This window comes from Stegastes partitus, unplaced genomic scaffold (genome assembly GCF_000690725.1).
Source record: "Stegastes partitus isolate 25-593 unplaced genomic scaffold, Stegastes_partitus-1.0.2 Scaffold81, whole genome shotgun sequence".
NCBI lineage: Eukaryota > Metazoa > Chordata > Actinopteri > Pomacentridae > Stegastes > Stegastes partitus.
This window is the reverse complement of record NW_007577812.1, coordinates 134,295-161,834: the sequence shown is the minus strand read 5'-3', so window position 1 is coordinate 161,834 and position 27,540 is coordinate 134,295. Positions and strand designations below refer to the sequence as shown.

At 43.9% G+C, this 27,540-nt stretch overlaps 2 protein-coding genes across 3 annotated transcripts in view; one reads left to right on the top strand and one right to left on the bottom strand.

Moving 5' to 3' along the window:
• The window catches only part of klf13 (Kruppel like factor 13), a 19,259-nt gene extending 1,312 nt beyond the window's left edge, over positions 1-17,947 (top strand). The window contains exon 2 of the mRNA XM_008276790.1: positions 11,172-17,947. Coding sequence (XP_008275012.1) covers positions 11,172-11,479 — 308 coding nt within the window. The 3' untranslated portion in view covers positions 11,480-17,947. The remainder of the gene's footprint in view (positions 1-11,171) is intronic.
• A 5,735-nt stretch (positions 17,948-23,682) lies between these two features.
• The window catches only part of otud7a (OTU deubiquitinase 7A), a 47,201-nt gene continuing 43,343 nt past the window's right edge, over positions 23,683-27,540 (bottom strand). For both annotated transcript variants that reach the window (XM_008276789.1, XM_008276788.1), the window contains exons 12-13: positions 27,408-27,492; positions 23,683-27,067 (exon numbers count right to left, since the gene is read on the bottom strand). In XM_008276789.1, coding sequence (XP_008275011.1) covers positions 25,502-27,067; positions 27,408-27,492 — 1,651 coding nt within the window. In that variant the 3' untranslated portion in view covers positions 23,683-25,501. The remainder of the gene's footprint in view (positions 27,068-27,407; positions 27,493-27,540) is intronic.

Genomic DNA, 27,540 nt, shown 5'->3' with positions numbered 1-27,540 from the left:
GGATGGTCGAAAATAGTGCCACTCCCACTCAAGTCTCGGAGCTTTGTCACGGCTTTCCTTTTGCGCCCCCCCAACACTAAACACACACATCACCGCATTGGACAGTGTTCAAACCGAAACTGCAGAGCAAAAAAAAACAGATCATATTGCTTCTGTTGTTATTGATCGAAGTAAACTTTGGTTTTTGTTTCACGGCAACATGAGGAAACAACAACAACAACAAAAGAAATCCACGAACATGTAATGCGCACATCGCAGCACAAGCACGAGTGTTGTAGCTTCAGAAAGTTTGCAAGATCAATCCAGCAAAGTGTGCGGTCACAGCGCGCAGAGAAAGGCTATCAAATGCGCTCCAGATCAGCACTGAGGCTCTGTTACGCGTGACCTTCCTGAAGGACCATACCTCCATATTTGCGCTTTGCATTCCGCAGGATAGGCTACACACAGAGAGGGAGGGAGGGAGCGAGAAAGGGGGGGAAAAAAAGATGTAGATCGAGTCAAATTGGGGGTTTGATACGAGCTGTGCAGTCGCCTGTCTGCCTTAAGCCCTTTGTTGTGATGTGCCACACCCCCGCTAGACAGACTGCCAGCTGATCTGGCCAGCAACAGACTCAGCTAGCTGAGCCTCGACCGAGGAGCCTCTGCTTTCCTCTGCAGCTCATCTCCCCTCTGCTATGATGCTTTCTGCACACACACAAACACACACACATAACCTGACAGAGCAGAAACAAAACAGACCTTTCTGGATCACAGCAGAAAACGCCTTGTGTGAGTCATTTACTGGAAGTATGTGCAAGAAAACAATTCTAAATATGTGTCATGACATTGAGCCCCATTATTATTATTTTTTTGCATAATTCACCCACCACCTGCCCCAAATATTAAAATAATAAGCCACCCATCCTTACAGGGGTAGATTCTTGTCTCATCTGTCGTATTTGCTCTGACCTCCTCTGTCTGGCTTTGTGTACTTCTCTCACTGCATTTATTATCCTGAAGAAAGGATTGCACAACAATGCAAAGTATGAAACACTGCAAGCCTGTTGTATGATGATTTTTGCTTGTGGCTGGTGGATAATCATGAGGTTTTGTCATCCATATTGCATTTCTGTTGCTTTTTATTCATCAGCTGCAGCATAAAATGAGTGTTTGTCAAGAGTAGGCCAAGAGACAGATTTGACTTGTGTATGTACATAATGTCAGGCTCCATAACACTGCACTATCATCTGTTATATGACTTTCTAAAGGGAATAAAATTCCTGTGTTTTCCGTACAGTGTGTTCTAGTGCAGTTTTATTACGGTCTATCAGCCTCCCTGTCTCCTATCAAGCCTTTTCCTTTCTTTTGGGATACACTCCCCTGTCTGGCTTTCTGATTGGTGTTTGTCCTATAATTTCTCATAATGAGGATGGTTCCTGCTTATATGATTGGATAGTTATGGAACATGAGTCATCTCGGTTCAGCTGTCTTGCCTCAGCCAAACTCGCAGCCGCGCTCCACCACTCAGTGTGCTTCCCTTCAGCCCCTGACCATGTGAGTTTAGTGCAGTTTTATTGCTCTGTATTAGCCCTGCCCTTGTCTCTGTGCTTATTAAGCGCTTCCTTTCGCCTGCTTTTCTGTTTGGATACGCTGCGTCGTCTGGCTTTGCGATTGGTTTCTGTCCCATAAAGTCTGATAATAATGACTCCCTCTGCCTATTTGATTGGATAGGCTCAGAATGTGGGTCATCTGAGTTCAGCCGGTCTGCCTCAGCCAACCTTGCAGTGCTTTCATAGAGCCAGACTCTGGCAGTGTGCTTCCCTTCAGCCCCTACTAGCAGAGTCAAGAGAGAATGGATCCCAGCCCAGTCAGTTCCAGCCAAACACCACTATCTAATTGAGGAGGGAAACACTGCTATAGACACCAAACAAAGAGCCGAGGACAAGATGTCCTCATTTGACTCCTGCGCAGCCCAAAGCCTCAGCAGCCCAGCCTTTGCAGCTCTTGTGTGTCTGATTTGCATTTCTCATGCAGTGACTACAGCACATAATGAATCAATAGTTTTTATTGTAAATCCTAAGAAATTATATTTCATTTTATGTTATGATGTTGTTTGTCGACCACAGATGTTACTCTGTGTTGCTGTTTTTAATTTTGCACTGTATTTTAGTGTCTTTTCAAACAATTAAAGCATTATAAAGGGATAGCTCTCCTAAATAACAAATGGAGACAGTTTTTACCCAAAACTCGTCTTTTTTTTTTATAATTCTTCTCATGAGCTTTTGGCTGTCACTTCAGTAGAACTGAAAATATGTTATTCAGTACACAATGTCCTGAACATCATGTGCATATTTTACAGCAAGGTTTTTATTAACAGTGGCAGAAAAACTGTCCACAGCAAGGCCTGAGGTTTATAAATAAGTAACTGGGGACTCCATGTTTTTACATGTATGACAAAGTTCCTGGTTAAGGGTCTCCTTAGACTCCTGAGGAGAGACTAAGGTGGTTTCATTTTAGGCTTCCCATCTAACTCAGTGTAACAGGAGCACCAAGATGTAGCAGACACAGGACTCCACACTGAATTTAAATCACTCATTATACTGCATTGAGTTTGATAGTGAGGAATCTATAGCGGTTTAGGGGGCTAAGGTTACCAGACTGCTTTTGTCTGATCTTCTGGTGAAGGAGGTGGAGCTTTTCTATGACAATACTCAATCTGCAGTATGAATGCAGTCATGTGACATTTGTGTACAGATAAACTGAGTTATAAATGGAACTTTCCAAAGAAATATCAATCTGTTTTGGACTTTTTAATGCCCCTTTTTTTAAATTTAGTTTTTTCATTCATTCTGTTTTGAAATACTGGAATGAATAAGACCCACTTTCATAAGAGGTGGCTTGTGGTCATGAAGCACATGGTGTTCTCCGTGAGGCCTCATTACTCTGCTGTGCTGGTGTCATGCAGACTGTCATCACCAGAGGAGAGATGGCCCCTGACTCTTCTTCAGAACAAATAGCTCGGACCTTCTGTGCCCCCCGCGGCCAGGTCTCACAAAAGGAGATCTTGTCAGTGTACAATACCTATTTAAAACCTATTGGAATCACAAGGAGGAACAGGGTCAATATTCCTCAAAGACAAAGAGCCTAATAACATATTTTACAGTTGGGTTGATGTTTTGTCTGGACTGCTTTTGTGTTCTGCTGGGGTACCTCTAATGCTGTGGGATGGTTGTAAAGCCCTTTACTGTCTGTCCTAAAAAATAAGTGGCACCACCTGGCAGCACAGTTCTACTGCCATGTAGACCCAGTTATTCATGCATGCTATCTATTTTCGGTCAAATAACTGTGGTTAATGACACTTTTTTTTAAACGTGAAATTATCCCAAATTCCACATGGAAAAAGCAGCAGGAGTCTCTGATTATATATGCTGCATCTCTGCCAGTGGTTTTATATTTGGCTGCACTGCTACACAGAGTGCACAGTGTTCCTGTGTGGCTGGTGGCAGTGATGAGGTAGCAGGGTGGAGATGGGGTTTTCCTGCTCTTGCTCGAGCCTAACCTTGGCGCAACGAACGGGTAAAAACTCCACTGGGCTAGAAGAGGTCACTCTGTCTACCTACCACCGACAGCATTTTCACTATTGCTCCCAGCTGAGCCATATTTCTAATGACATGTAATAAAAAGATGATGCCTCAATCATGGGGAACGTTCTCCACTCAGGTGACGTTACAAGTTATGTGTTTTTCATGCGAGCAGAGGGTTCGTTTCCCACGTTGGTCCACAGGGAAGTTCCTTAACAACCATGAGATGGATTGCCATAGATATCTTTTTATAGAGAGTCATGCTTCCCAGAGGGTGAAGCCCAGAGATTTTGTACATCCCCTGGTGTTACGTGTGGCGGCACCAGCAGGTGGATATTTGGGATTTTAAGTGAAATGTCTTGACTTTACTATTTGCCATAAAAATTTGATTCCAGTTCAGTACATTTGCTCATTTCAGTACATTTTACTGTTTGAGGACTTTGGGGATCCTCTTTACATTTAGCACCATTATCAGGTTACACTTGTTATTTTTTCTGTGCTTGGCATGCTTCACTTCACCTTGCACGCCTGACATCAGTGTGCTAGCTTTGTCATTGTGAGCGTGCCAGTGACATCAATTTCGCTCCAAGTGCCACTGCATGACTGCTGACTTGTTGTGTTGTAAATGTACAGATGTGCACAATGTAGGTCTTTCTTATGCTGTAAGATAAGGTGCCTTCTCAATAGCATCTTTAATGAATAAAATCTGGTTGGCCTGTGAAGGTCACATGTTGCAGCGCAGTATGTGTCCAATGGAAACAAGGTATTAGTAAAATCTACTTGATCCTCGGGATGTAAATAAAGCCAAAGTGGAGCCGCCATCTTGCCCGTTAATCCTCTGGTGCAGTGTTACTGCTCCATAGAAGACGTCTCCAAGGCATGTGCCGGTACACATGCCGTCCATATGTCATCCTTCTCGTGCGCACGTAAAGCTGATAGCAGGATAGTTCCCCACTAATGTTGGGATGTAAACCTGATTTAACTGTGATTAAGCAGCCAAGCATGCAAAGTGGATAGTCATAACACTGAAAGGCCCCTGTCAGGCAGTTCCCTGGCCGTGCTGCTTTCACTGGCCCACAGGGCTCATGTATTCTTTAGTTAGCTCTGGAGTAGCTCTATAAAAGCCGCTCTGTCTATTCCCCCAATGGCCCCTCCCACCCTTTTCCAGCCTGCAAAGCAAAATAGGTGCTGAAGCGTGTTGTGTTGCGAGGCCGAGCCCCGGCCACGTCTTGTGGTGTGGTGTTGATTACCAGCGGCAGGAAGAGAGGGATACAGACCTGTGGAACACGGGGCATTTTTTTTCACCTTCACTGTTCAAAAACAGCCAACTGCATCTCGCATGTGAGGGAGGGATCTGCAGTACAAAGACAGAATATACAGTGCAGCAGGGTGGGGGTGGGGTTAGCTACCAGGATATTCACTGTCAATGCCCTCCATTGATGTAGGTCATTTATTCAGCTGCATCTGCAGCTAATCTGATTAACGTTTGAAGGGCTGTGACCTCAGCAGCAGAACCCACTCCTGTCAGCCCGGCACTCACAGGGTCCCATCTGAGAGTCAGACCCTGACTGTGTCCACTGTGTAGTGTTTAGCACAGCTTGAGTAAGAGAGAAAAGGCTGAAATTGCTATAGAGCTATCATCAGAGGGAGTGTTTTGTCTCTAGCTGTGCTGTTTATGTTCACTATGGTATGTAAGGTGTGTCCCCTTTCTCTGTGTGATAAATCAGACTGTGGCAGACCACAACACACTGGGGTGTGGCCCTCGGGACAAAATGAGGAGTATTTTGTGGAGTCTTGGGAGAAGGAGGGCCTGATCATTTTCTCTGGAAGGCATGACAATATTTCTCTTCCATTCGCCTTCAGTCTATCAGACATTTCACGGGGACAGCTGGCACTATCTCCAGCCTGTATCTGCTCTTATCGCAATGTGGTGAGGCCTCTCAGGATCTAGCAGGGTTATGGCCCTTTGTCTGATGCTGGGTAAGGATGTCTATCTCATATGAGTTATACTCTATAAGTGGAATGAGCTGACATTGTGCTGTGTGAGAGTCATGGATGATGGGCCATCCCTGCTCCCACCTGCGAACCAACTATAAACACCCTTTAACGACCGCTGTTGTTTGTATGTCGTCAGTTAACCGGGCTTAAAAGATAAGTAGACCGCCTGCGACACATTGAGACTGCAGGCTGTTTTAGCATGCACTCAAGGCTGAAAGAAAGTGCCCATTCTAACTAATTGAGGCGAATGTGATGAGCTGGTCAATACCGGTAAGCTATTCCTGCCTTTCCCTTAAACAGTTAAGGGGATGCAGTAATGTATAGCTAAGTGTGCGCAGGAGTCAGATGGTCACACTCGACCCTACTGCATGTCTGCGCGTGAATGTCAATAGCCCTGCGCATTGTAGACCAAGGGGAGTGAGTTACGGTTAGTACGTGCAGCCTGTCTGATTGAAATGCATTACAGGAGTGCCTCTCCTGCTGGGAGCGAGGCTGCTGCTATTGTTCACGACCTGACAGCTATAGCCCCACAAGGGGAGGCGAGCTATTCAACCACAAGCAAGGTCCCTCTCAATAAAGACAAAAGATGATAATATATTAAATACTGTCTGTTTTCGGAGCTTTCTCATGGCAAGCTCGAGCCAATTCTCATCACGAGCAGCCGACCCAACCCAATGGGCTCTTTGTTGCTCCTGCAGAGACGACTTCTTCATGTTTGCAGCAAAACTCTGAATGAAGCTTCTGAGAAAACATCTTTTCACTTGACAGATTTTCTTGGTAGTTTTTCTTCTCTCCCACTGAGCTAATTTTTCCGCCACATAAACAGTTGTTCTGATCTCAGATATGTTTCAAATCGGGCGGTGTCTTTGTGCACACCGCAGAACTTTGTGGGCCTTTGTTGTTATTTTTGCAGGAGCGAAGGCTGCGTATACTTCTCTGTGAACAATGAAAGGAAGAGCAGCAGAAGCCTTAATGTATATTTATTGTTCGACACACATGTTAGCGTTTATGCCATCTTGGCATGTGAGGGTGCGTGTGGAGGGAGAGGCTGGCTTACGGCTGTGTTAACCCCGTCTGCTCCAGCGGTTTATGCTGATGAGGGACTCCGCAGTCATTTTAGTATTACCCAAAATCCCATCAATGGTTGTCTGCTGGCAGAGGAGCTGGCTCCTGGTTGGTTACAGGTCATAGTCTGTTGTAAACATGCAACCAAATTATAGGATTGTACTGAGCCCTACCATTGGAGTTAGTGGTGTCCCTCTCATTTCATGTTGCCAAGCTGGCTGTGCCACTAAGTCAGCACTGAAGTGAGGTAGCTCCAACTCTAATGAGCTGTGTTCTACAGTCTCAGTCCAGTTTTACTTTCCCTTCTCCAGTTGTTTGCTTCTAAAGGTCTACACAGGTTTAAAGTGCACCTTTGTTTTTGTTCTGAGCTCTGCAAAATGTATTTCCTGCTCCGGTTCTCACTGTGCAGGCAGAGCGAAGTTAAGTTCAAGGTGATCTCTGATGTATCCGCAAGACCTGTGTTTTTCCCCTCTCACCCTGCAGAGCTATTTACTCTGGCTCTCTTATGGCAGGCTCTCATGGAGGTTTCAGGTGTACACTGTGTGAGTTTTGCCCGTGCCTGAGGACACACAAGGAATGTTATCTACTCTTGGTTGAAATGCTGGTAGCTGCTGTTGGAGCAGGTGATCGAGTTGAGTTCTTGTGCTGCTGCTCACGTCAAAAAGAGATTTGATCTCAGCCTTTGCAGACAGCATCCCTTACACCAGGGAGACGGACTCCATTTCTTTTAACCGTTTCCACGGAGCACGAAGGGGCAGCATTTCTCAGATATGAATGAGAGGAGGATGGAGGGAGAGGAGCAGAGATGAGCTGTTTATTTACTGACCCAGTGGACTCGGAGAGAACAGTTATATAACAAGAGTACCTGTGACATAATCACATTGCCTTGGAGGGGGGACACTAGTGCTTAGTAGAGGTACAGTTTGCGTGCATGATGTAACTCACTTTATGGGTAACTGGGTCACTGTGTTCGTTAAGGAAAAGCTTCCCTCATTACCCCCTCCACCCTTTGCCCTCGCCCTCTGCAACTGACACATTCTGAGAAAGACAAACCACACCCTGGATATGGCTCAGTGCCAGAGATGGGATAACCAATCGGTGGGGCTTGGCGTCACGGACGACACTGGAACTAGATAGGAAGGAAAGTCACGTAGCTCGTCGCATTCTTCTCCCAGCAGAGATGCTGAGTAATAGCTGCAGTCTATTGAAATATGGTGGGGAGTGAAGGTAATAGCCCCTATCATCATTTCCACTCAGGATCAAAGCTTTTGTTCCCTAAACCTCCTCATTGTTACCAGAAAAATCTTTACCGCCTTAATGGAAATCCCAGTCCTCATGTTATGAAACAAACACAACAATTAATTGGGACATTGCATGCTTTTCCTTTTATGCAAGCGAATCTTTGCAAAGCTGACATTAAAGCAGCAGGATTTTTATAAATATTCATGTCGTTGGCTTAAATGCCAAAAGCTGTTCAGTGCGGGGTCAGAACGAGCAACATGTTTGTTAATTCTGCATTTTCTGAGATGTCACGGAGCTCCAAATAATGTCACTCGTCCCAGAGAGTTGCTGTTGGATACCTGATGCTTCCACTATGACTGCGTTACTGTATCCGGGCAGTTAGACTGGATATCTCAGCCTAGCTCTGCTCTCTCGTGTCTGGTTAAATATTAATGTTGTTGGATCCGTTACGCTGGTTATTGAGCCTTAAGCAGCCTGCACAGCTTAGCTCTACTTTTAAGCCAATAACTCATTTTGCAGTGCCAGGTGGCAGCACAGGCTCCTTCTCTTGCTAATATGGTATGAAATCAGTCTATCATAAGTCACTTCAATCAAAAAAAGTGATGTGAGATTTACACTGCTTCCCTTTTCCCTGTTGGAGCCCTGCTTCAAGCAAGGTGTAATCCAAGGTTTGTAAGCAACCACAGCCGCCTCATCTTTATGAATTTTAACTCCTAACTTTGTGCAGGACAGAGGGATGTGTTTCTTTATATGTAAGCTCTACCACAAGAGTGAAAACAGGGCAGACAGTGTGCAGAAAAGGCAGCAGGACTGTGTTCAGTGTGCATATGCAAATGTATAGATGTCAGTTACAGAGTTTAAATACACTGAAGCCTGTACGAGCCCACAGGAACTGTAGTGGGCAGGGCCGACTGAGTTTGTCTGGAGTTGAGGTGAGGCGTCAGAGGCAGGAACATAGACCGGACTGTCTAGACTTGCTCTGTCTGTCTGCATGTTTTGTAACCATGCAGTATGGGGGGGAGGGATCGAGACCAGTAGTGCACGGAGTTCTTGTTTTTGAGACTCTCTGGCATCAGGTAGCATATGAGTGTTTGATGCCGAACAGCACTGTTTCCATTGTGGCCCAGAGGGAAACCACAGAACAAAGAAAGCATTTGGCAGGTCTGTTCTTATGCGCCACCTATAAACATTCATGTATCTCACCCATCTTTTCCCTTTCATTCCTCAAATCCCTGGCGAGGGCGTGCACGTGATGATTTATTATTCGCAGAACAGAACCTAAACATTAAAAGATTACGTCCTGCCCCGTGCTGTAGTTTCTTTAAGGCCACGCTGGTAAAATTAGACCGCTGGATGTTGCTATTGTTAGGCAGAAACTCACTGAAATGGAACTAAATGGAATACAGTGTTACACACACTGGCCAGTAGACGCAGAACGCTGCATTTAGGTTCAATGCGCTGTTTCCACATCATAATGGACGGAAAAACACAAGATATATGGCGATATTTAGTACCATCTGGCGTTGAGTAGATTTGTGTCAAAGCCCACTTTTATTGCCTGATGGAAGGGGGAGGGTGTAATTTCCCATGTGCCGAGTCACAGATAGTTGCATGTTGGAAAATGGGCTGGCGTAACCATTGTGAGCGTGATTAGCATCTGGAGCTCAGATAATTAAACTGTGTCTGTGACTCCAGCGCTGTGCCAATTTCTAGGTGATTTACCACACGTCCCATTGCTGAAGCTTATTTTTTTTTGTCCCATATTTCTTAATATTTTGAAGATTTCTTTTTAAATATCTTAACCCTTAGTGGTTTATCACAAACATAGGAATAGCCTCCTGAATAGTCATAGTTCCTGAATGAGTCACTGCTCTCACTGTGGTGAGCTGCTCACTACGTGGCAATCACAAGTTTTGTCATCAGAGTTCGGAAATATGTATACATCAAGAAGAGTCGTCGCTTCTCACGGATGCTTTTAGTACATCTGAAGAGGCTTAGTGTGTATAAGTAATGAAACGTGAAACAGCACCAAAAATGTAAACATTTACGCTGGTTTTGGGACGGCCCATTTACCACGAATCGCATATATTTTACATTCTTGCCCGCTATTCTCGCAAGAATAGTTTGACAAAGTACTTTTAAGAATTAGAATTGAATTTTGATTGTGTTGTTTAAACCTCTCAGGCAGCCATTGGCTCCCATTTATTTCGCTACAGTTTTAAAATCGGCTTGTGGAGACAGGCTTTAGATTGGAAATCCATCATAATGCAATCGTCCACTTTCCCTTTTGCCAAAGTTACTGTTGCATTTTAATGCAACTGGAAATCGCAAATGGATTTGAAATGTCTGCACTCCAGCACGGCATAACAATCGGATAGCTTTGTCGAAAACTAAAAGCAAACATGATATTCGATGAGTGAGAACTCCCCTCATGACTTTCAAATATAGGCTCGGGACCGGCCTCCTGAACCAAACTGAGCTATCCCCACTGATCATATCTGACTGGAATTGATCTTTCTGGCTCTCTTTCATAAGGGCTTGAATGAGCACAAGTGTGCGTCACTACATGCTCACACACAATAAGCATACACGAAGCACGCACAGTACACCCGCGCTGAATTATTGGAGTTGTTTAGTTTGTTTTTTTTAAGCCTGTGGTTGTTCCTTGTTTCTGTGGATTCATAACTTTTGTATAGTGCATACTGAAGTGAGGTTTCTTCTGTAATCTGAGGGTTTCTTAGTCTCATCTGCACACTTTGCTTTCTTGTTGAGGTTCTGCTGCCTTGTTTTATTCCGTAGATAAATAAAAAAAGAAGAAACTTGAACCCTAGCTCACCGCTATCTCACTAACTTACAACATGCGTCATTTCAAGGCGCTTCACGTAGTAAGGTGAAACACTGCAAAATTATAACATAGAAAGTAACCCAACAAATCTAAAGATTCCCTTTGAGCAAGCTCTTTGGTGACCGTGTGAAGCATAAATTCAAATTTGAGTAAAAGGGAAACTTCTGGCAGAACCAGGCTGAGGCATGGCAGACAGATAGCAGATAGAAATCAGAGAACAACAAACAACGGGGCGGTTGGTGAGGCCGGGAACTGCAGGTAGAAACGTGTAGGAGTCGGAGATACAAGCAGAGAGGACGTATCAGATTGAAAACGATGGGAAACAACGGCTACTTGAACGGCGGCATCTGTGACCTGAAAATGATAAGCGGTTAAACGAAAGTGTGGATGTTGTGCTAAATGACATGCAGCTGTCTGCTTGTGTGATTGACATCTCCCTCCCCCTTGTCTGCGTTTTGCAGGAGAGCGACCTTTCCCATGTACCTGGCCCGACTGCAGTAAGAAGTTCGCCCGCTCCGATGAGCTCGCCCGCCACTATCGCACCCACACGGGGGAGAAGAAGTTCGGCTGCCCTCTCTGCGACAAGCGCTTCATGCGCAGCGACCACCTGATGAAGCACGCCCGGCGCCACTCAGATTTCCAGCCCGGCATGCTGAAGAGGCCCCACGGCGGCGGCACCACACGTCCCAGCTCCCTCAGCGACTACAGCCGCTCGGATGCCTCCAGCCCCACCCTCAGCCCCGCCCTCAGCCCAGCCAACTCGCCTTAAACTGAAACCCGGTCGCACTTTTCTGCCTCCAGACTGTGAGGCCTGTGTTTTCATCGTAACACTTTTGTTGCACAGTTGTCAGCAACCTCCCCTTTGCTATTCCTGCGCTTGCTGTGGTGTACCATACTGTACATAACTGCTTATTGTAGTGCAATTACTTGTGTGATCTTAAAAGAAGGTAATGCCTTTCCCAGATGGCAATATCTACATTCTGTACCACATGTCTGTATTTTTTTTTAGCTTCTGATCATGGCTAGTTGTTCAATGTATGTTCACAGTCAGCTAAACAAGGTTTAGAAGAAGAAAAAAACAGACACCCTGACAAGTCTTATCAAAATGTTTTGGGATTTTTTTGTTTTGTTTCGTTTTGTTTTTCTGAATTTTTTTTTTGAACGGGTTAGGAGAAAGGGGTTCACACACACACACCTCAGGATTGAAGACAGTTGCTATTTCTGTAATACCACAGTACTTAACCGTACTCACACAGACTGCACAATATACTCATCACTTTACTCTGAAATTCAACAGGGGTTGAATTTTACGCCCTGCTCAGGGATGGCCTTGTTAGCTTGAAAGAATGAACACGGTGAAGAGAGACATACAGTACATATATAGCAGCCTTACACTCAACACAATTTGCACTCTTTGTTTTTGTTTTTTTGTCGGCTTTTACTTTCGAGGAAACAAGCCCTACAGTCTTCTGGTCAATCATACACACACACACACACACACACACACAAAACTCAAGTTCTGTTCTCTGTCGTGTTCAGTGGATTCATATGTAATGTAATTGCTGTGTACAAAGTATGAAAACAATCAGCAGATCCCCCATCTCTGGAAAAAAAAAAAAAACGAAATCCATCTGTTCCTCCGCTGCAATGTTAATATTACATTACACTGGGTTCAATGTGTGCTGCATTAAATAGTTGTGTGCAGTTTAAGCCATGTGGATCTGCACTGTGGGAGGATTGGGAATTTATTGGGTTAACCGTTTTTTTTTTTTTTATAATTCTAAAGTTGGAGAAACTTTGAAAACCTTTAAATAGAGACAGTTAAGTTTCAAAGCAGCTGTTCTTGCTTAACAAAATCTGTCTCATCAGCCCGTATTTCAAAATGGACACAAAGGGACGAAACAAGGTTCATCCATCTCTCAAGCACATAGGAAAAAAGTACCAAAGACAAGAGTGAATGAAAGCTTTTTTTATCGAGTCCTGTAAGCTGCCCTTCACCGAGGCCCTGCTGGTTGGCAGTATCGCAGGTAGAGCCAGACGCCCGCCCGCCCGCCCGCTCGCTTCCCTCCTCCTGGCTCTGCCTTTTTGTGGCTTCCCTGGAGGAAACAGCTGCACCCAAAAGAAGCTATTCACAGCCTGCAGGAGGAGTGCTAACATGCCATTCCCCCAAGGAGTCTTTCCTCATCTGGCTCTACCTGTCCTGTCAGAGAGCGGTGAAGCTCCGAGCCTGCCAGATTGCATGAGGTTGCCTAACTTGTGTGTGTGAGGGGGGGTTCAAATGTAGGCCAGAGTGTTTTAGGCAGAGCCGAGCAGGGCCGGGCCACAACAACGTGGAGCGCACAGCGAACAAAGCAGCTATCTGCAATAAACAGGCAAGAGAGGGCAGGTCCTGATAAAAGAGGAGAGGTTTATCATGAGCTGAACAGCACAAAGGAGGAGACACCCAGTCGCAGACACCCCCATTTCCTCCTCCTTCCTCCCGTCTCCCCTCCTCCCTCCAACGGTAGAAAACAGCCAGCAGAGAAAACAACAAAAAATGTCTGTAATTAGCGTGTTGATCCAAACTGTAGGATAACGGTAGAAAGAGAAGTGTTTGAGCAACAGTTGCATCGAGTGTGGGTGGGATGTGCCCGACTCCATCCTAAGCACAGACAGAAATCCTTTTGCTACCGCTGGAAGAGTCCGACGTCACAATGCCAAGGAAAAACTACGTCGCTCCACATTGATAAACCTGAGCTTTCAAACAGCTGCTTTCAAACTTCTTTCTCTCAACGAGGGTGGTGGGGTGGTGGGGGCTTTTAAACTGTTGTAAAAACATTTGAACCAAAACGAACATATCAGCAAAGCGCAGTGCTCACCAGCCTCACGTCGTCCTGCCTGTGAAGCTCAGATGTCCCGTGAGAAAGCTGACTTGTGTTTCTAGACAGACATGCCTCAATAAGTCAGGCAAAAGGCACAGTAAACCTTCCATGGAAACGGGCACCACTATCAAAACTGCTGCAGCCCCCAGCCAGTCTGTGTTATGCCTACATTTTCCTTTTTAATGCTTCAGCACCACATTTTGGAAATAGTGTCATCCATGTAGTTCGGTCCTGTCAGACCCCTCCGGGCTGTTGTCATCCTGAGTTGCATGTGCTCGCTCCATCCTACCAACAGCTCCGCCGGCTCTCGCCCCGCAGTCCTGTGCTTGACACTATATGCATGTTAACTTCGCCCTGAAAGCGTAGATGGTTTTTTTTTTTTGAGGCGGTCTGGCAGGTGTAAGTTCATGAATGGCAGGCCTTGTCCCCCCGTTCTCCACAGCAGCCATCTCTCTTTAAAGTTGTGATGAATCAGCTCTGTCACATTCTCCAGAAAGAAAACATCCCTTATTTAGATCGAATGCAGTAGTTTCCTCAAAACACCACATTAAAAAAAAAAAGGAAAAAATTAAAAAAATAAAACCCCCAATCCTTTGTATGATGTTAAAATAGTTTCCAGGCTGCAAGATGACACTTTGAATGCCACTGATCAGCAACTCTCAGTGACAGAAGTGCTGAGAGGGTTTTACATTTACCATTTCTTAAGAAAAAAAATAATTCTTCAATTTGCTGTTGAACAGCTTTTTTTTCTATCCATGACATTTTTTTTGTTATCGTCAATTTTTGACCTGGTTTGTAGTGTAACTTTCACTTGCAAAAAAAAAAAAGAAAAAAAAAAACAAAACAAGTTTCTGAGTAGCTCGCCCTCAAGCAAGTTTCATTAATCAGTTCTTGATCCATAATCTGCACATTTTCCTCAGGGTCAACATCTGCCAAGCAGATATGGGACAGTTTGTGTATTTTGTTATAACATCAGTTGCCGCACAGATATATGTCTGCCAGCCTCCCCCCCCCTCCTCCCTCGATGTTCCTGGGTGCTTAGTGTTCACTGCTGGTCAGTGTCCGACCACACTGGAAACACAGGAACGCCTCAGTACAGGCCCAGCTCCTGCCTATCGTGTCTTCATAACATCTCACAGTCCTACTATCAACCACACCGGAGCCGTTTTCAGTGAAATGCCCCTTTAAACACCATTGACCCTTAATGTCAGTGGACTTACAGAAAGGCAAAAAGAAGCTCCAACCATCTGAAAACCAAGCGACTGTGTAAACATCCCCCCCCCCAGTCTATCCATCCATCCAGACTGCACCAGTGACATGTAGGCGTCCACAGGCAGAGCGTCTCAAAACTTTTATTCTCACTGTACCAAATGTACTTGAATAATTCAACACAAAAGGCCATTGAACACAGTTTTGTACATGTCCATTTTTACTGTACTTGCTTTTGTTGTCAAATAATTATGAACCTCTCTGAAGAAAGGTGTACAGTCTGCTCTTTTATCTGGTTTATTTTATGCTTTTCTTTTTTTTCCATCATTGTCTTCAGGTCATTTCAGCAGTTCTTTTGAATTTAAAGCATCATTTTGGTTAAAACCAGAATTTTCGCTCCATTGATGGGGTTCACTCCTTTAATCAGGAACATTTAATACTCTGTTGATGTCAGGATGCAGGCTATTCCAGTTAGCCTGCCATCCAAAAACTCGTCTAAGTCAGAAAATATAAAGAACGTTTTGGGGGGGGTTTGTTCTGGGTGATGATAAGTATGGAAACTTCCTGACCTCTATGTGTGTCAATTTCAGATTGAGTGACTAATTTTCTTTATTATTTAGATTCTTTTTCCATAAAAATAGAGACCACAGCATTGTGAGTTAGCAATGTAGTCATATTTTTTATTATAGCTTTTTTTTTCCGTCTCATTTGAAATGTTTAAGGTTGTATATTTTTCAAAAATCATACCTCTTGAAATATTTTGTTGTACCTTCATATCTTTTTCAAAAACATCCATCATGTAGCTTACGTTTTGCTTGATGAGTAGCACAAATATTTGGTGGTTTTATTTGTCCCTACTTGAATGAGGAAGTAAAGAAAGAGAGACTTTTTTTCTGTAAAAGACAAAAAAAACTAAACAAAACACTGGGCTACGTTTTATATAATCATCCCATATTGCCAGATCCTGCACGTCCTTGTAGATAAAAAAAAAAAAAAAAGAAAGAAATATTTCCAAGAAATATAAAAAAACCTTATTTTTTATTATTCTATGTTACAAAAATACAAAAGACATCCCTCTCCCGCTGAGCTCCACATTGTCTTGGTTCAAACATTTTCTATGTGAGGGAGGATGTCCGCTGTAAATTACTATTCTTTTTTTTTTTTTTCATCCGATTTTATGATTCCAGTGTGATTACAGATAGTTGTCAGAGAAAAAGCAAAAATGGAAATGCAAGGTTCCTGCGAGATACTAACAGTGTACCGGTTAATATTTTTCTTCTAATTGTACAAAAAAAAAAAAAGTATATATAAAAGTGAATTAATTGTTGCCTAGTATGTAAACGACTAACAATTTTATTTAAGGAGTTCATATTAATGACATCGATGTATCACTGATCAGACTGTCTCAATGGAAATCTTCATCGCTGATTTCAAAACGTACACGCATGATCGATGCAGTTGTGTGCCAAATCTATAATGGTAACTTCATATAGAGGATACAAATGTTGAGGGTGACAGACCTAGCTACTATCAGACATTAAACAAACTTGTACAGTTTTTATAAAGTGTGACATGTCTTTATGTTATGTACAAGATTTTAATGAAGCAACTCTGCATATTTGATATGCGAGTGTTCTAAGTTAAGTTCTTTTTTCTGCTTTATGTAAACATTTTTTGATTGTGTAGCTTTGTTTTTTCATTTGGTTCTTATTTAATTTTTTTCTTCTGTTTTTTTTTTTTTTTTTGCTGTTCGATACAAGCAGTGTATAATGGCTTATTGCAGGTATTTTATTTTTATTTTTTTTGGACATAAACAGTCTTAATGAGAATAGATGCCCAACCATTCCAAAGGATTTGAAAATTGCATTTGCTATAAATGTGCTGCTTACATCGACCCAATGCATTTTTGTAGGTTATGAATAGAAGTCTGTCTTGACTGTGAGGTTTTACACGTTGTGAGTTGTGCACAAGGTACGTTTCTCATTGTCGCAGATTCTTTAGGCTCTTTGTGTAGGCTTAACCCAATCTGAATGGATACCTGCTATATTTAAAAGTTAAGGACAGACAAGAGCAAGTCTTCCCTCATGACAAAAGGCCTGAGGCTTTTAAAGGTAGGGGTCAGCCATAAAAGTATACGGTGGTTTCTTGATTGTTGTTACCAAAGGCTTTGAAGGGAAAGATGAATGTTGCAGTAATTTTGAATCCAGCGCCGTTTGTACAGCTGGGTTCAATTTTACATGCTGTAAGTTGTTGATCATTTGGATGTTGTGCTTGATATGGACCTTTTTTTCTACATCTCCAGTAAAGCGACTTTATTGTTTTTACTTTTTCAAAAATAACTTGAATGAACAAAAAAACCCATTTAATCATCGAAGCAAACAAAAGAGTAAAACAGACTGAAAGAGAGGTAAAAGAAACTCAGTGGTGGCAGAGCGGCGGACCACATCTGTCGGTACCCTTCACCGACTGTGTGGCCTCGCTCCGCTGCCCCGAACCGACGCCGCGTCGCATTCGGTCCCTACTGCAGAAAGATAACAGTCTTTTGCTCCAGCATCGGGTATGTTTTGCCCTTAAAGGATTAGCGTGTTCCAGGTTATGCGGCGTACAGTGCTGTCAGTGACCTCACTTTGATTACAAAGAGAGAGCCTCTCACCTGCCTTTTGGTTCTGTTACCTGTACCTGTTTGTCTTCAATGTACCTCCTCAGTGTAATGTTGCTCTCTTGATACCTCTGTGTGTTTCTCCTCTGCCCCTCACCATCAGTTGCCTGTTGTAGTGACTCCATGGTGCTGCTTCCCCTCTTAGCACCAGTATAATCTATTCTGTAAATAACTCTCGACTCAGCTATGGCCAGTACATTCTCCAATGACCTCACTCTTAACTTTTCAGGTGTCATTTTGTTTCTTCTCTCAGCAAACCAAAATCACTACATTCAAGTATTACAGTTGTACAGTTTCTTGGATTCTACACACATTCAATGTGCTGGTCTTAGCTGCTCTGCTGTACCTTTTTATGGCATTATTTTTTACATGTTAGACAATATATTGTGACCATGTCCTATGCAAATATGAAAAATAACAGATTGTTGAATAATGTATGTTGTCATAACTTGTATGCATGAAATAGTGAAGTTTACATTTGGAAATAAATTCATAAAATAAGCAGCCACAATTTGTTCTTGGTATGCTTTGTGTCTGTGAAGATTCTCAGTCGTCCAGGTCATGGTTATTCTGGTAGATTAATCGTAGTAACTGGATTTGCTTGAGTTCCTTGAAGACGTTCCACCTCTCATCCAAGAGGCTTCATCAGTTCTGACTGACTCGTTGGGAGTTCCAGATATCTTTCAGGAGCCATTAACACCTGAGTTTTGGTATACTTTGCTTTTTTGTTGTGTTGACCCACAGTGACCACAGTTAAAGGCAATTAACACGATGAATGCTAAAAAAAAATGTGAAAGGGAAAACATTAATTTCCCAAAATGTCAAATTGAGAAAACTCTCGTTCTGTACGCCAAATAGCTTGTAAAGCTATTGCCAGCAGACACTTGGCTTAGCTTTAGCATAACAGCTGTGCCTTCATTTAGGGAAGGCCTCTCTTGAAGGTCCACAAAAGTCACGTTCTCGAGGGTTGCATTATTAAATTAGACGGTTCTTGACTACAAATTTCCTATTTGCGTCACCAGCTGTTGCTGTTCTTACCCTTGCATTTTGGAGCGCTGCTCACATAGAAAATTTGACAGCCAAAGCTGACATTTGGAACAAAAGCCTTTAGTCACTTTGACAAGATAGAGCCAGAAATTTAGCATTTGTAGTTTTATATGTACTGGAGGAAATGAGATTACCCAATACTTACATTTGAATGTATTCTTTCACTGCCAAAGTTGCAGATGAGTCGGCCATATTGTCAAAAATCCAACCAGGGCATAATGAACTCTGGGATAAGTTAGGCTCCCCCATTGCATCTTCTCAGACCAGGAAAAGAAGGACATATATCTAGAAGAATACAGCCTCTGAATGGAGACACAGCTAAAGATTAGAGAAACAACTAGCCTGGCTGTAGCTCCAGTTCCTCTAAAGCTAACAATTTATCATTTTATGGCTTTGTTTTGTCGAAGCTGCACAAAAAACAAGTGACTAAACCAAGGTGCAGTTCCCAGCCAAAAATTAAAGCGGAACTGGAAGACGCTAATAGTGCTATTTGGTTACCTTTAGGACAAACAACGCAAGCTTTTTCCCTTGTTTCCAAGACTTTATGCTAAGCTAAGCTAAGCTAATCTAATCCAGCTGACTGTAGTCCTATATTACCCAGGCACTAGGAACTACATTTGCAAACATTAGCCTCTGTAAGCTAACACTGATGCCAAGTAAAGTTATCGAGGCCCTTGGTGTATAAAACTGAACATGAGTGGATCTTTTCGCTTGTAAATTTCTTTTAATTTAGGTAGAATGTGTTTATCTTGTGTTAAAATGTGATATAGTTTCTCTTTAATGTGAGAGTTGTGACATTCTCCACTTAGGAACTTCCTCATTTGTCACTGTTCAACATGAAAGTAGGCTTTTAGAGTTATATTCTGCAGCTAGACAGGCTTTTCTCACCAGCCTGCCATGTGCTTCGGTATTATTCATGCAACAGGAAGTACACCTTGTTCCCTCATTTCACCCATGCAAATATTTACAGTAACTGCTGGGGTATCAACAGTGGGTGGGGCACCGAAAGCTGGGGACTCCTTCCTTCCTTGTTGTATTTCAGGCCAAACACGACTGATAAACTGTGTGAAGTTTCCTGTACATACACAGCGCACTTACAACTTCAGAGGCATGGATGATTCACTACAAACTGCAGCCTCCCCCTTGCGTAAAGTGCACTTTTAACTCCTCCCGACACGCAAACGGCAGAGTTCCTCGCTCCATCTGCTTTCGCTGTTGCGCAAAATCACCGCCGTTGTCTCTTTATCCCCTCTCTTAAGGCGAGCTCGCCCGCCGACACCAGTCGAGATCACAGGCGTGGCCTTTCCTGCTCGCGGCGAACCGTGCGATGTGGAGCGAGACAGGAAGGAAAGAGGAAGAACGTAGGCATTAAAATTCTTGATGAGGAGCCTGGTGTTCTCCCTGCTCAAGCTGTACACCTCCTGTCTCCAGGCAGGTTGGAGCTACCAAGCACACCACGCCACACAAACAGACAAGCTGCCACCCCTGGCACCAACACACAATGGTGGGACATCGCAGCCGGCATGTTCCCAGAGCTTGTTTTTCATCATCTAATTGTGTGGCAGCATGAGGGACTTCTGCATAGCTGGATTTTCTTTTTTTTTTATGGGTTTATATTTAAATCATATTTTTTGATTATCTTATGCTTTGAATGTTGGCAGGGAGCTACGATCAAGAAAAGAAAAAAACAAGCTCCTAAATGCACAAATCTTTCCTTGGCGAGGTTGTGGAACTTCTGGTCATGCAACAGTAGAGTCTTAATGGAGTCCTTCTGGAGACCACTGACTGAGATAATTCACACATTTCTCTCCGTCTTACAAGAAGGCTCTCAGGTTTTGCTGGCTGTGTGGGTGACGCACGTATTCTCTCTCTGGGTTGCGTGTCTTTCAATCACATGTTTATTCTCCAGATGACACATTTTCTCCTTTATAGTGAGTTATATTGCTGCAGATGCGGGGCAAAGTACAGACAGTTATATGAGCATCTCCTCTGGTATCGCCCCGCAGACAGGATGCGGGGGAGGAGGAGGAGGTGGTTTCAGTTTGACTGATTTATCTCTTCAGTCACACCTTTTCTTTGGATTATCAGCTCCTGTGCGTCCAATTTTCCAGGTGAAATTCTGTACGCGGCACAAACTTTGGTATTTACAACGCGATGACGAGAACCTGGAGCACGAGTTATTTTTAATTGCATTATGTCGGCGAAAGCACAGGACAATGTGCGAGGATAGGAAGACGAGGATGAGGGGGTGGTTGGGTGGTGCTACCCGCTGCTGATTGGTGCACCCAACCTAGACTCACTCAAAGTCTAGAGCGTGGGAGGCTGGAAAAGGGTCTATGCTCCACTGAGGTGTGTGGGCATTGCTCACTTTGAGAATCAGTGGAAATACTCTACAGAAAGAAAAAAAAAAGAGGAAGAGACGTGGTCAGCTGCTGCTGCAGCAGTGGTCCTAATCACACGGAGGCCTGCGTTCATGTCTTCCTTCCTCCATGCCAAACCCCAGAAGGCAGGCTGAAGGGCCGTGTGATGCCACCCACTCTCAAGTGCAGTGCATGGCAGGGCTGGCGCTAGATCTTGCGGAGCGGGTGGGATGAGCTCAGATATTGGAGGCTGGCACTGACTGAGAACAAGGCTTAGCTATGGGAGGTGGGTGGGTGGGTGTGGGGGGGGGGGGGGAGGAGGGTTGGCATACCACTCACTGCAGCAGAGGCATCAAAGGCAGCAACCCTGCTTAAAACGGAACTGTAACTCCTGTCAGGTGGAGTGGCTTCCAATCCTGTTGAGGAGAACTGTGCGGAGAGGATTTAAATATTCAATTTATACACCCATGGATACGCGTATTTGTCCCACATTTTAATTTCATCGTCATAATGAGACAACTGCTTACCATAAAAATCAATATTTATGAACTATTGTGTTCCGTCAAGGCCTCCGTCGGGCTGTAATTATGTGCGGAAGGAGACAGATGCACCGACAAATAAAATGCATCATGGTGTTTTTTTTAGTATGAATCTTGGCTGGAACTGATTTGAGTGTATTTGACAACATGGAGGCTGTTTGAGGGGGGAAAGAGGACTGCCAAACTACTGCTGTATGCCTGATAGAGCTCTTTGTCGCTCTGAAAAGCAAAGGGAGGTCCCTCATGCAAATTCAAAGGAAATTCTGAGAAAAGGGGATCCAGGAAAGAAGACAATGTACTCTGTCTTATTCAGTACTTGTTATGGAAGGCGCGTAATACAAGAGCCGGGGATACATTGCTGTAAAGAAAGAGGCCCTCATGAGCCATTGTGTGACTAACATTGGGCGTCACGTGGGGATGTAATTTATCTTCAGATCCTGACAAGCCAGTCCATATTATGAGCAGCCGCAGTCCAGCCGAACCGCGGGGCAAAAGTTGAAGAAGTGAGGCTAACCCGCATCGTCGTCTCTGACGATCACGAGACTATATGCTCAGAAGTATGCAGTTCATCCCACACAGTGCAGGCTGCTGCCCACAGAGCAACCTTTTCACTCTCACTCCACCAACTCCAGCCTGCTGCTACTCGACAGACTGTACGTACTTTGAAAAAGCAAAGGCCTGCTTTACCTCCAACTCTTGGATTGCTTAGAGAAGAAAAAGTCTTAAAGTTTGTAATATTCTTCTTCATTCTTTCTGGTGTATTTCACAGTTCCCACAGTTTCTTTACACTTTTGTTCACTGTAATAGACCATTGTTTCACTTTTTTTTAATTATCTGGGAGCATTACGAAAGTTTTAAAGTCACGTGTTTCTCTTGAGCTCAGTGCTTAAAATCAGTGTGTTCACCCTAAAGCATGTTGCAAGTTTTTTGAATTTCTTGAAATAATACAATCAACTGTAAGTAAGCGAACATTATGGACGCCTGTGTGAAATCCCTGATTGTAATTGGCATCAGCTGCTAATACACTAGACTGAAAGTTTGAACTATTCTCACGAGCAGCTCCTGTTCCCTGCATTTAAAGATTAAATTAAGCTGTAATTAACTTCATCCCTGCGTTGCTGTGATGACAAATAAATCTCTCCGAATACCCTCTGAGTCATTTTTGCGTGGTGTTTGTCTCGTTGTGCTCACGTACAGAAAGCCCACACCTGATTTAACCATCGCAAGCAGGCGAGGACGCTTCTCATGAATGCACTTGCAGATTATTCCGCTGTTTTTCTTTTTTTTTTTTCTTTTGCAGGCCTGTTTTGCTGCTTGGTGTCAATCCTCCTGCCAATGTAGGAGTGTCTCTGGAGGAATAAGGGAGAGTTGCAGCTCTCAGCCTGGAATGCTGCCCTACTTGGCAGTTCACTCAAGAATCTCAACTCTGTAAACCCCGGACGGATTTTGGTGGGAATTTTCCCCTCCTTCTGTTATGCCCGACTCATTCAAGAAGCCAACCAGGGATAAATTATCCTTTTCAGGCAAAAAAATGTCCTAGTTTAAAAATTTGGAGAGGTAGGTGAGTTGCATTATGGGAAATGTAGGATTCAGGTATTTTTTGAAAAATCTGGATATTTCGGCCTCCAAAGCATCACCTAGGATTATTATTTGAAAGAGGCTGAACCAGGTGTTTTCTACCACACCTCTATATCTCTTGGAAGCTTGCTAAAGACAGGCAAAAACATATATGTGTGCAGCGGAGGCCAAAGTATCTTAATCTTTCGTCCCTGTGATGCAACTTAACGTCTTTTATTGGACTGTCCCTGCTTGGTAAATGCCCCATTATTAAAACTCAATGCCTCTAGTTTAGACACTAGCGGCGAATTAGGTGACTCAATAAAGAAAACTCTAATAAAATCACTGTGGTCATTTTCTCAGCCTTGACAAAGCTCCGACAGAGCTACATAAGACATTGTTTGACTGTTTTTACTGAGCAGAGCTCTCCATTACAAGTAAACAGTCCTTTATGAGCAAAACTGGCAAAGTGCCCCTTTCTGTCACGCAAGTCTTCAAGCAATTTGATAATGCAGTATTATTACTGGTGCTAATCTACCTTTGAAAGGATGTTGAGCAACTCCAAGCAGTGATTAGTGCAACATAAACCCGGAACGTTTCGACTGACAGTAATCGGCGTTTGCTGTGTAAAACACAATAACCATATTGAAACCTGATTTGCTGTGTGAATTCATAAAGTGTTGCCAGCCCGTCTGTTTGTAGGGCTCATTAGAAAAAGGAAAAGAAGATTAAAGCAAACAGATAGCAAAAAGTGTATTGTTGTGCACGTTGAGCAGATTCTTATAAAATAACTTAGAACACAGAACTGGTTAAAAATATTCCTAAACCTAAAAATGTCATTTATATATTCTCTGGAATTTGTCCTGATTTCAGCAAAAACAAAAAAAATAACACAGACACACCATGTTTGTAACAATAAACTATTTTTTTTCTCATATTTACATCTGTACCTAATGTGCAAATTAATAATTTAAAGTAGTGTAAAACTCTTAAAGGAATACAAAATCATATCTTACAGTCCTAACATGGTGAGAGTCCATGAACTAGTCACATAGAAACAAAGAGGAGCAACACTGCAGTGTGTACAGGAGAGAGACAGAAGCAAACTGAGGGAGCAGTGGACATCCTTGGCCAGGACACACTTAGTTAAGGACAGCATGGTACATTATCCAAGCATCACCAGAACAAACAGCAACACAAACACTGCGTCTTTACAGTAGTCATGTCGAATGAGCAGAAAGCACTTGGAGGCCTGGGGTTTTAAAAACCCACTGATTGGTTAAAGCACTGATGATCACAAAGGCTTGAGGTGCTCGTAGCAGCAGGTGCTTCTTTTAACGGCCTCTAGATATGGAAGAAGAACAATCTCACACTGGACCGGTGACACATCTATACTGCAGGTCACCACATAGTGCTAATAGCATGATTGCACATTGTGTTTTGTGTGTGTGTGTTTGTGTGTGTGTGTGTGTGTGTACGGAGGGGGGAGGGGGGGAAGAGAGACACGTAATAACACTTCAGACAAATACACATCGGCCTGCTCTCGCTACCCACAGTTCTTCTCATCTAACACATTTACCGAGTAGGTTAGCTAACAGGCAACTCAGAGAAACACACCATAAACACTGCATATTTTGAGAAGCATTTCATCCTATGCACATTGTTCGGTGTTTGGCACAGAAAACATTTTTGAAAATTTTGAATTGTAATCGTTTAGAGAAGCCAGTTTGGCAGTGCTTGTGGACTTCAGGAGGTCGACTACGGGCAAAAATGTGAAATGATATCTTACACAATATTTTGAGTCCAATTCTGACACAGCAAACCCTTTGCACCGGTGGTGAGGACAAAGGTACACTTAACAAATGTGTTTTACATTTCATCCTAATCCAAGATTACAATCTATGATGCTTACACATTTAAATTCCTGTAGTTCAAATTTGTTTACAAAAGCACACTGTGACAATCTTTTACAATTTACAAGACACAGTTAACCTACAGTAACTATATTATTGGTGCATAGACAAAATTGGGAGAGGGTGTAGCAAAAATCACCAATTTATTGCTTTAAAGTCTAATATTAATCCCCCGTTAAATTTCTTTTGATTGCAAAACAACTACAAATTTTCCACAGAGATTTTGAAGAACCAAGCAGAGGTATTGCATTCAAACTGATTAAAAGAGCTAAAATGTTCCTTCCTGATGAGATGCAAATCTTTTGTACTTTGAAAAATAAAGAGCTCTCCTTCACATACAGAAAGTTACATCACAGAGAGATGACTTTTACTCTAAAACAAGTAAAAGACTAACTTCAATGAGACAGAAGTAAAACAAAAATAACAATATCTGGCCAAAGCTGCTCACTGTTTCAAGTTCTGCTTCCCCCATCATAAAGTAATAATCTTTACCAACAAGGGAAGGGCGACAGGAATACACGAGCATTCTTCAACAAAATAGGAAAAATGTTTGCCATCATGTAATTTTAAATGCAGAGTGCAGATGGTGTTGTTCCCTCAAGTCTCCTGCGGCCTCGTTGACAAGTGGCTGAAGCAGCGGTGATGGCTATACAGGCCTCTGCACTTTGCTCTCCCTCTCCCTGCGTTTCAGCTCCTCCCTGTAGCAGTAGGAGCAGTAGTTGTCTGTCTCTGGCCTGCCGTAGAAGGAACAGTTCTCCCTCTTGCAGCGGCGCTGCTGAAAGCAGTACAAAGGGCTTCCAGAGCTCCGCCCTTTGGTTTTGTCTTGGTTGAGCCAGGTGTGAGACGAGTTGTCCTCATCAGCAAACTCAAGGCAGTCCTGAATGTCTCCCGCATCGAATCCATTGGTGTAGGTGTGGGACTTGTGTTCGCCGGGCATGTTGTAGGACAGGGTTTCTATGGTGTTAACAGTGCGGACTCCTGACAGGCGAGCGGGGCTGTAACTCTGGGATGAGAGTGTGCGGTTCTGCTGGGGGTAGGTGGCGCATGTCTTTAGGGTGCCTACCACAGGCTTATAGGGGTCATCTTGGAAGATGGAGGATTGCATGTTGACATCTTGTAAGTGAATCACACTGTGCCTCTGGATGGGCGGCGTATGGCTGTAGTGGGCGGACACAGGAACGGGCCCAGGTCTCTTAGCACCAATACTGGGGGAAGAGTAAGGCGCAGGGGCTGGGGCTGGGTGAGAGACGTGGTGCGGGGCCGTCGGCGGGGTGAGAGGAGGGACGGGGACGGAGACGAGAGGGGCTGCAGGAGTGGGACTGTTTCTGCCCTGCATCTTGAGACCCAGTGGGGGCTGCGAGTTGTTGTAGGTGTGGGTGTGGTGGGGCAGGACGGGAGAGCAGCTCTCCGGAGGTGAGCTGTCTGACCTCTCCCTCTGGAAGACACTCTCATGCTCGGGCTTCTTCGCGGTCGCCTCGTTAGCGGCGGGCGGCTTCTTCTCGGCCTCCTTCCTCTTCTGCTCCTGCTCCTGGCTGAAGCGCTCCTGGGCGTTGGTCAAGTAGTAGCTGATCATCTCCTCGTGGAACTGGTGTCGATGGCTGGTGAGCAGGAGTCCTGCGAAAATGAACTTGCGCTCCCCCTGCATTGCCGCCCGCAGGATATTGAGGCTGAGCTTGACATCGGTGCTGTATTTCCAGTTTTCCAGGGTCTTGTCCCCTGAGACTCTCCCCACACTGTCCTGTCTCTCAGTAGGGGAGGAGCTGGAGGGTCTGTCTCTATCTGTAGGGGAGGGACTAGTGGCCTTCTCAGAAGAAGTGGAGCTGGCTGACTGTCCCGACTCCTCCTTGCTTCCCTTGGTTGCCTTAGACTCCTTCTTCTTTGTCTTTTCCCCTCCGTTCTCCCCACTACGACCTGAGCCAGAGTTAGATTTGTTCATTTTGCCGTGCACAAGGCCACCCAAACCCCCCATGTTTTTCTTCAGCTTGATTCCCAAGGTTTTGCTGAAGCTACCTAGTTTGTTGGCTACAGAATCAGCCCGGCTTTTGTCTTTGTCTTTGCGCTGCTTATCTTTGTCCTTCTCCTTGCTGGGCTTTCCAGTGTTGACGTTGGAGTTACTGCCGACAGACTCGCGGTCAGAGTCCATGGACTCAGCCAGAGACTGGACATCCTCACCTGCAGAGGCTGTGGGAGACTCAGGCTGAGCCAGGGGAGCCTGCACAAAGACAGACACACAAAACTGAAGACAACGCAGCATGTCGTGCAACATTTTAATTGAAGCTGTAATTGAAATTTCATATCTGGTTTTGGATTTAAAGGATTCCCAATGTATTCCAGACAAACTCTCGAAAAAAAGAATTATTCTAGAACAACTTAATTGCCTGTTTTTGATGATTCATAACCAGTACACTCATAAATGCCTGAGATTATTGCATTCTGACAGTAAATAAAACTGATTGATTGGACTGGGTTTCGAGAACATCTGGAATGAGGGAGTCTCTCCAGGGCTAAATTAACCATGACAAACAAGACACACATGCGCGAGGAAAAGTTACCCTTGTTTCAGACGGAATTCGGATCCATGTTACATTCATGTAGTTGTGCAGCAGGTTGAGTTTGGCCTCCAGAGACAAGATGAGACTGCGAAAACATGCATCTACAATTAACAACAAGCAGCGCTAGAATACA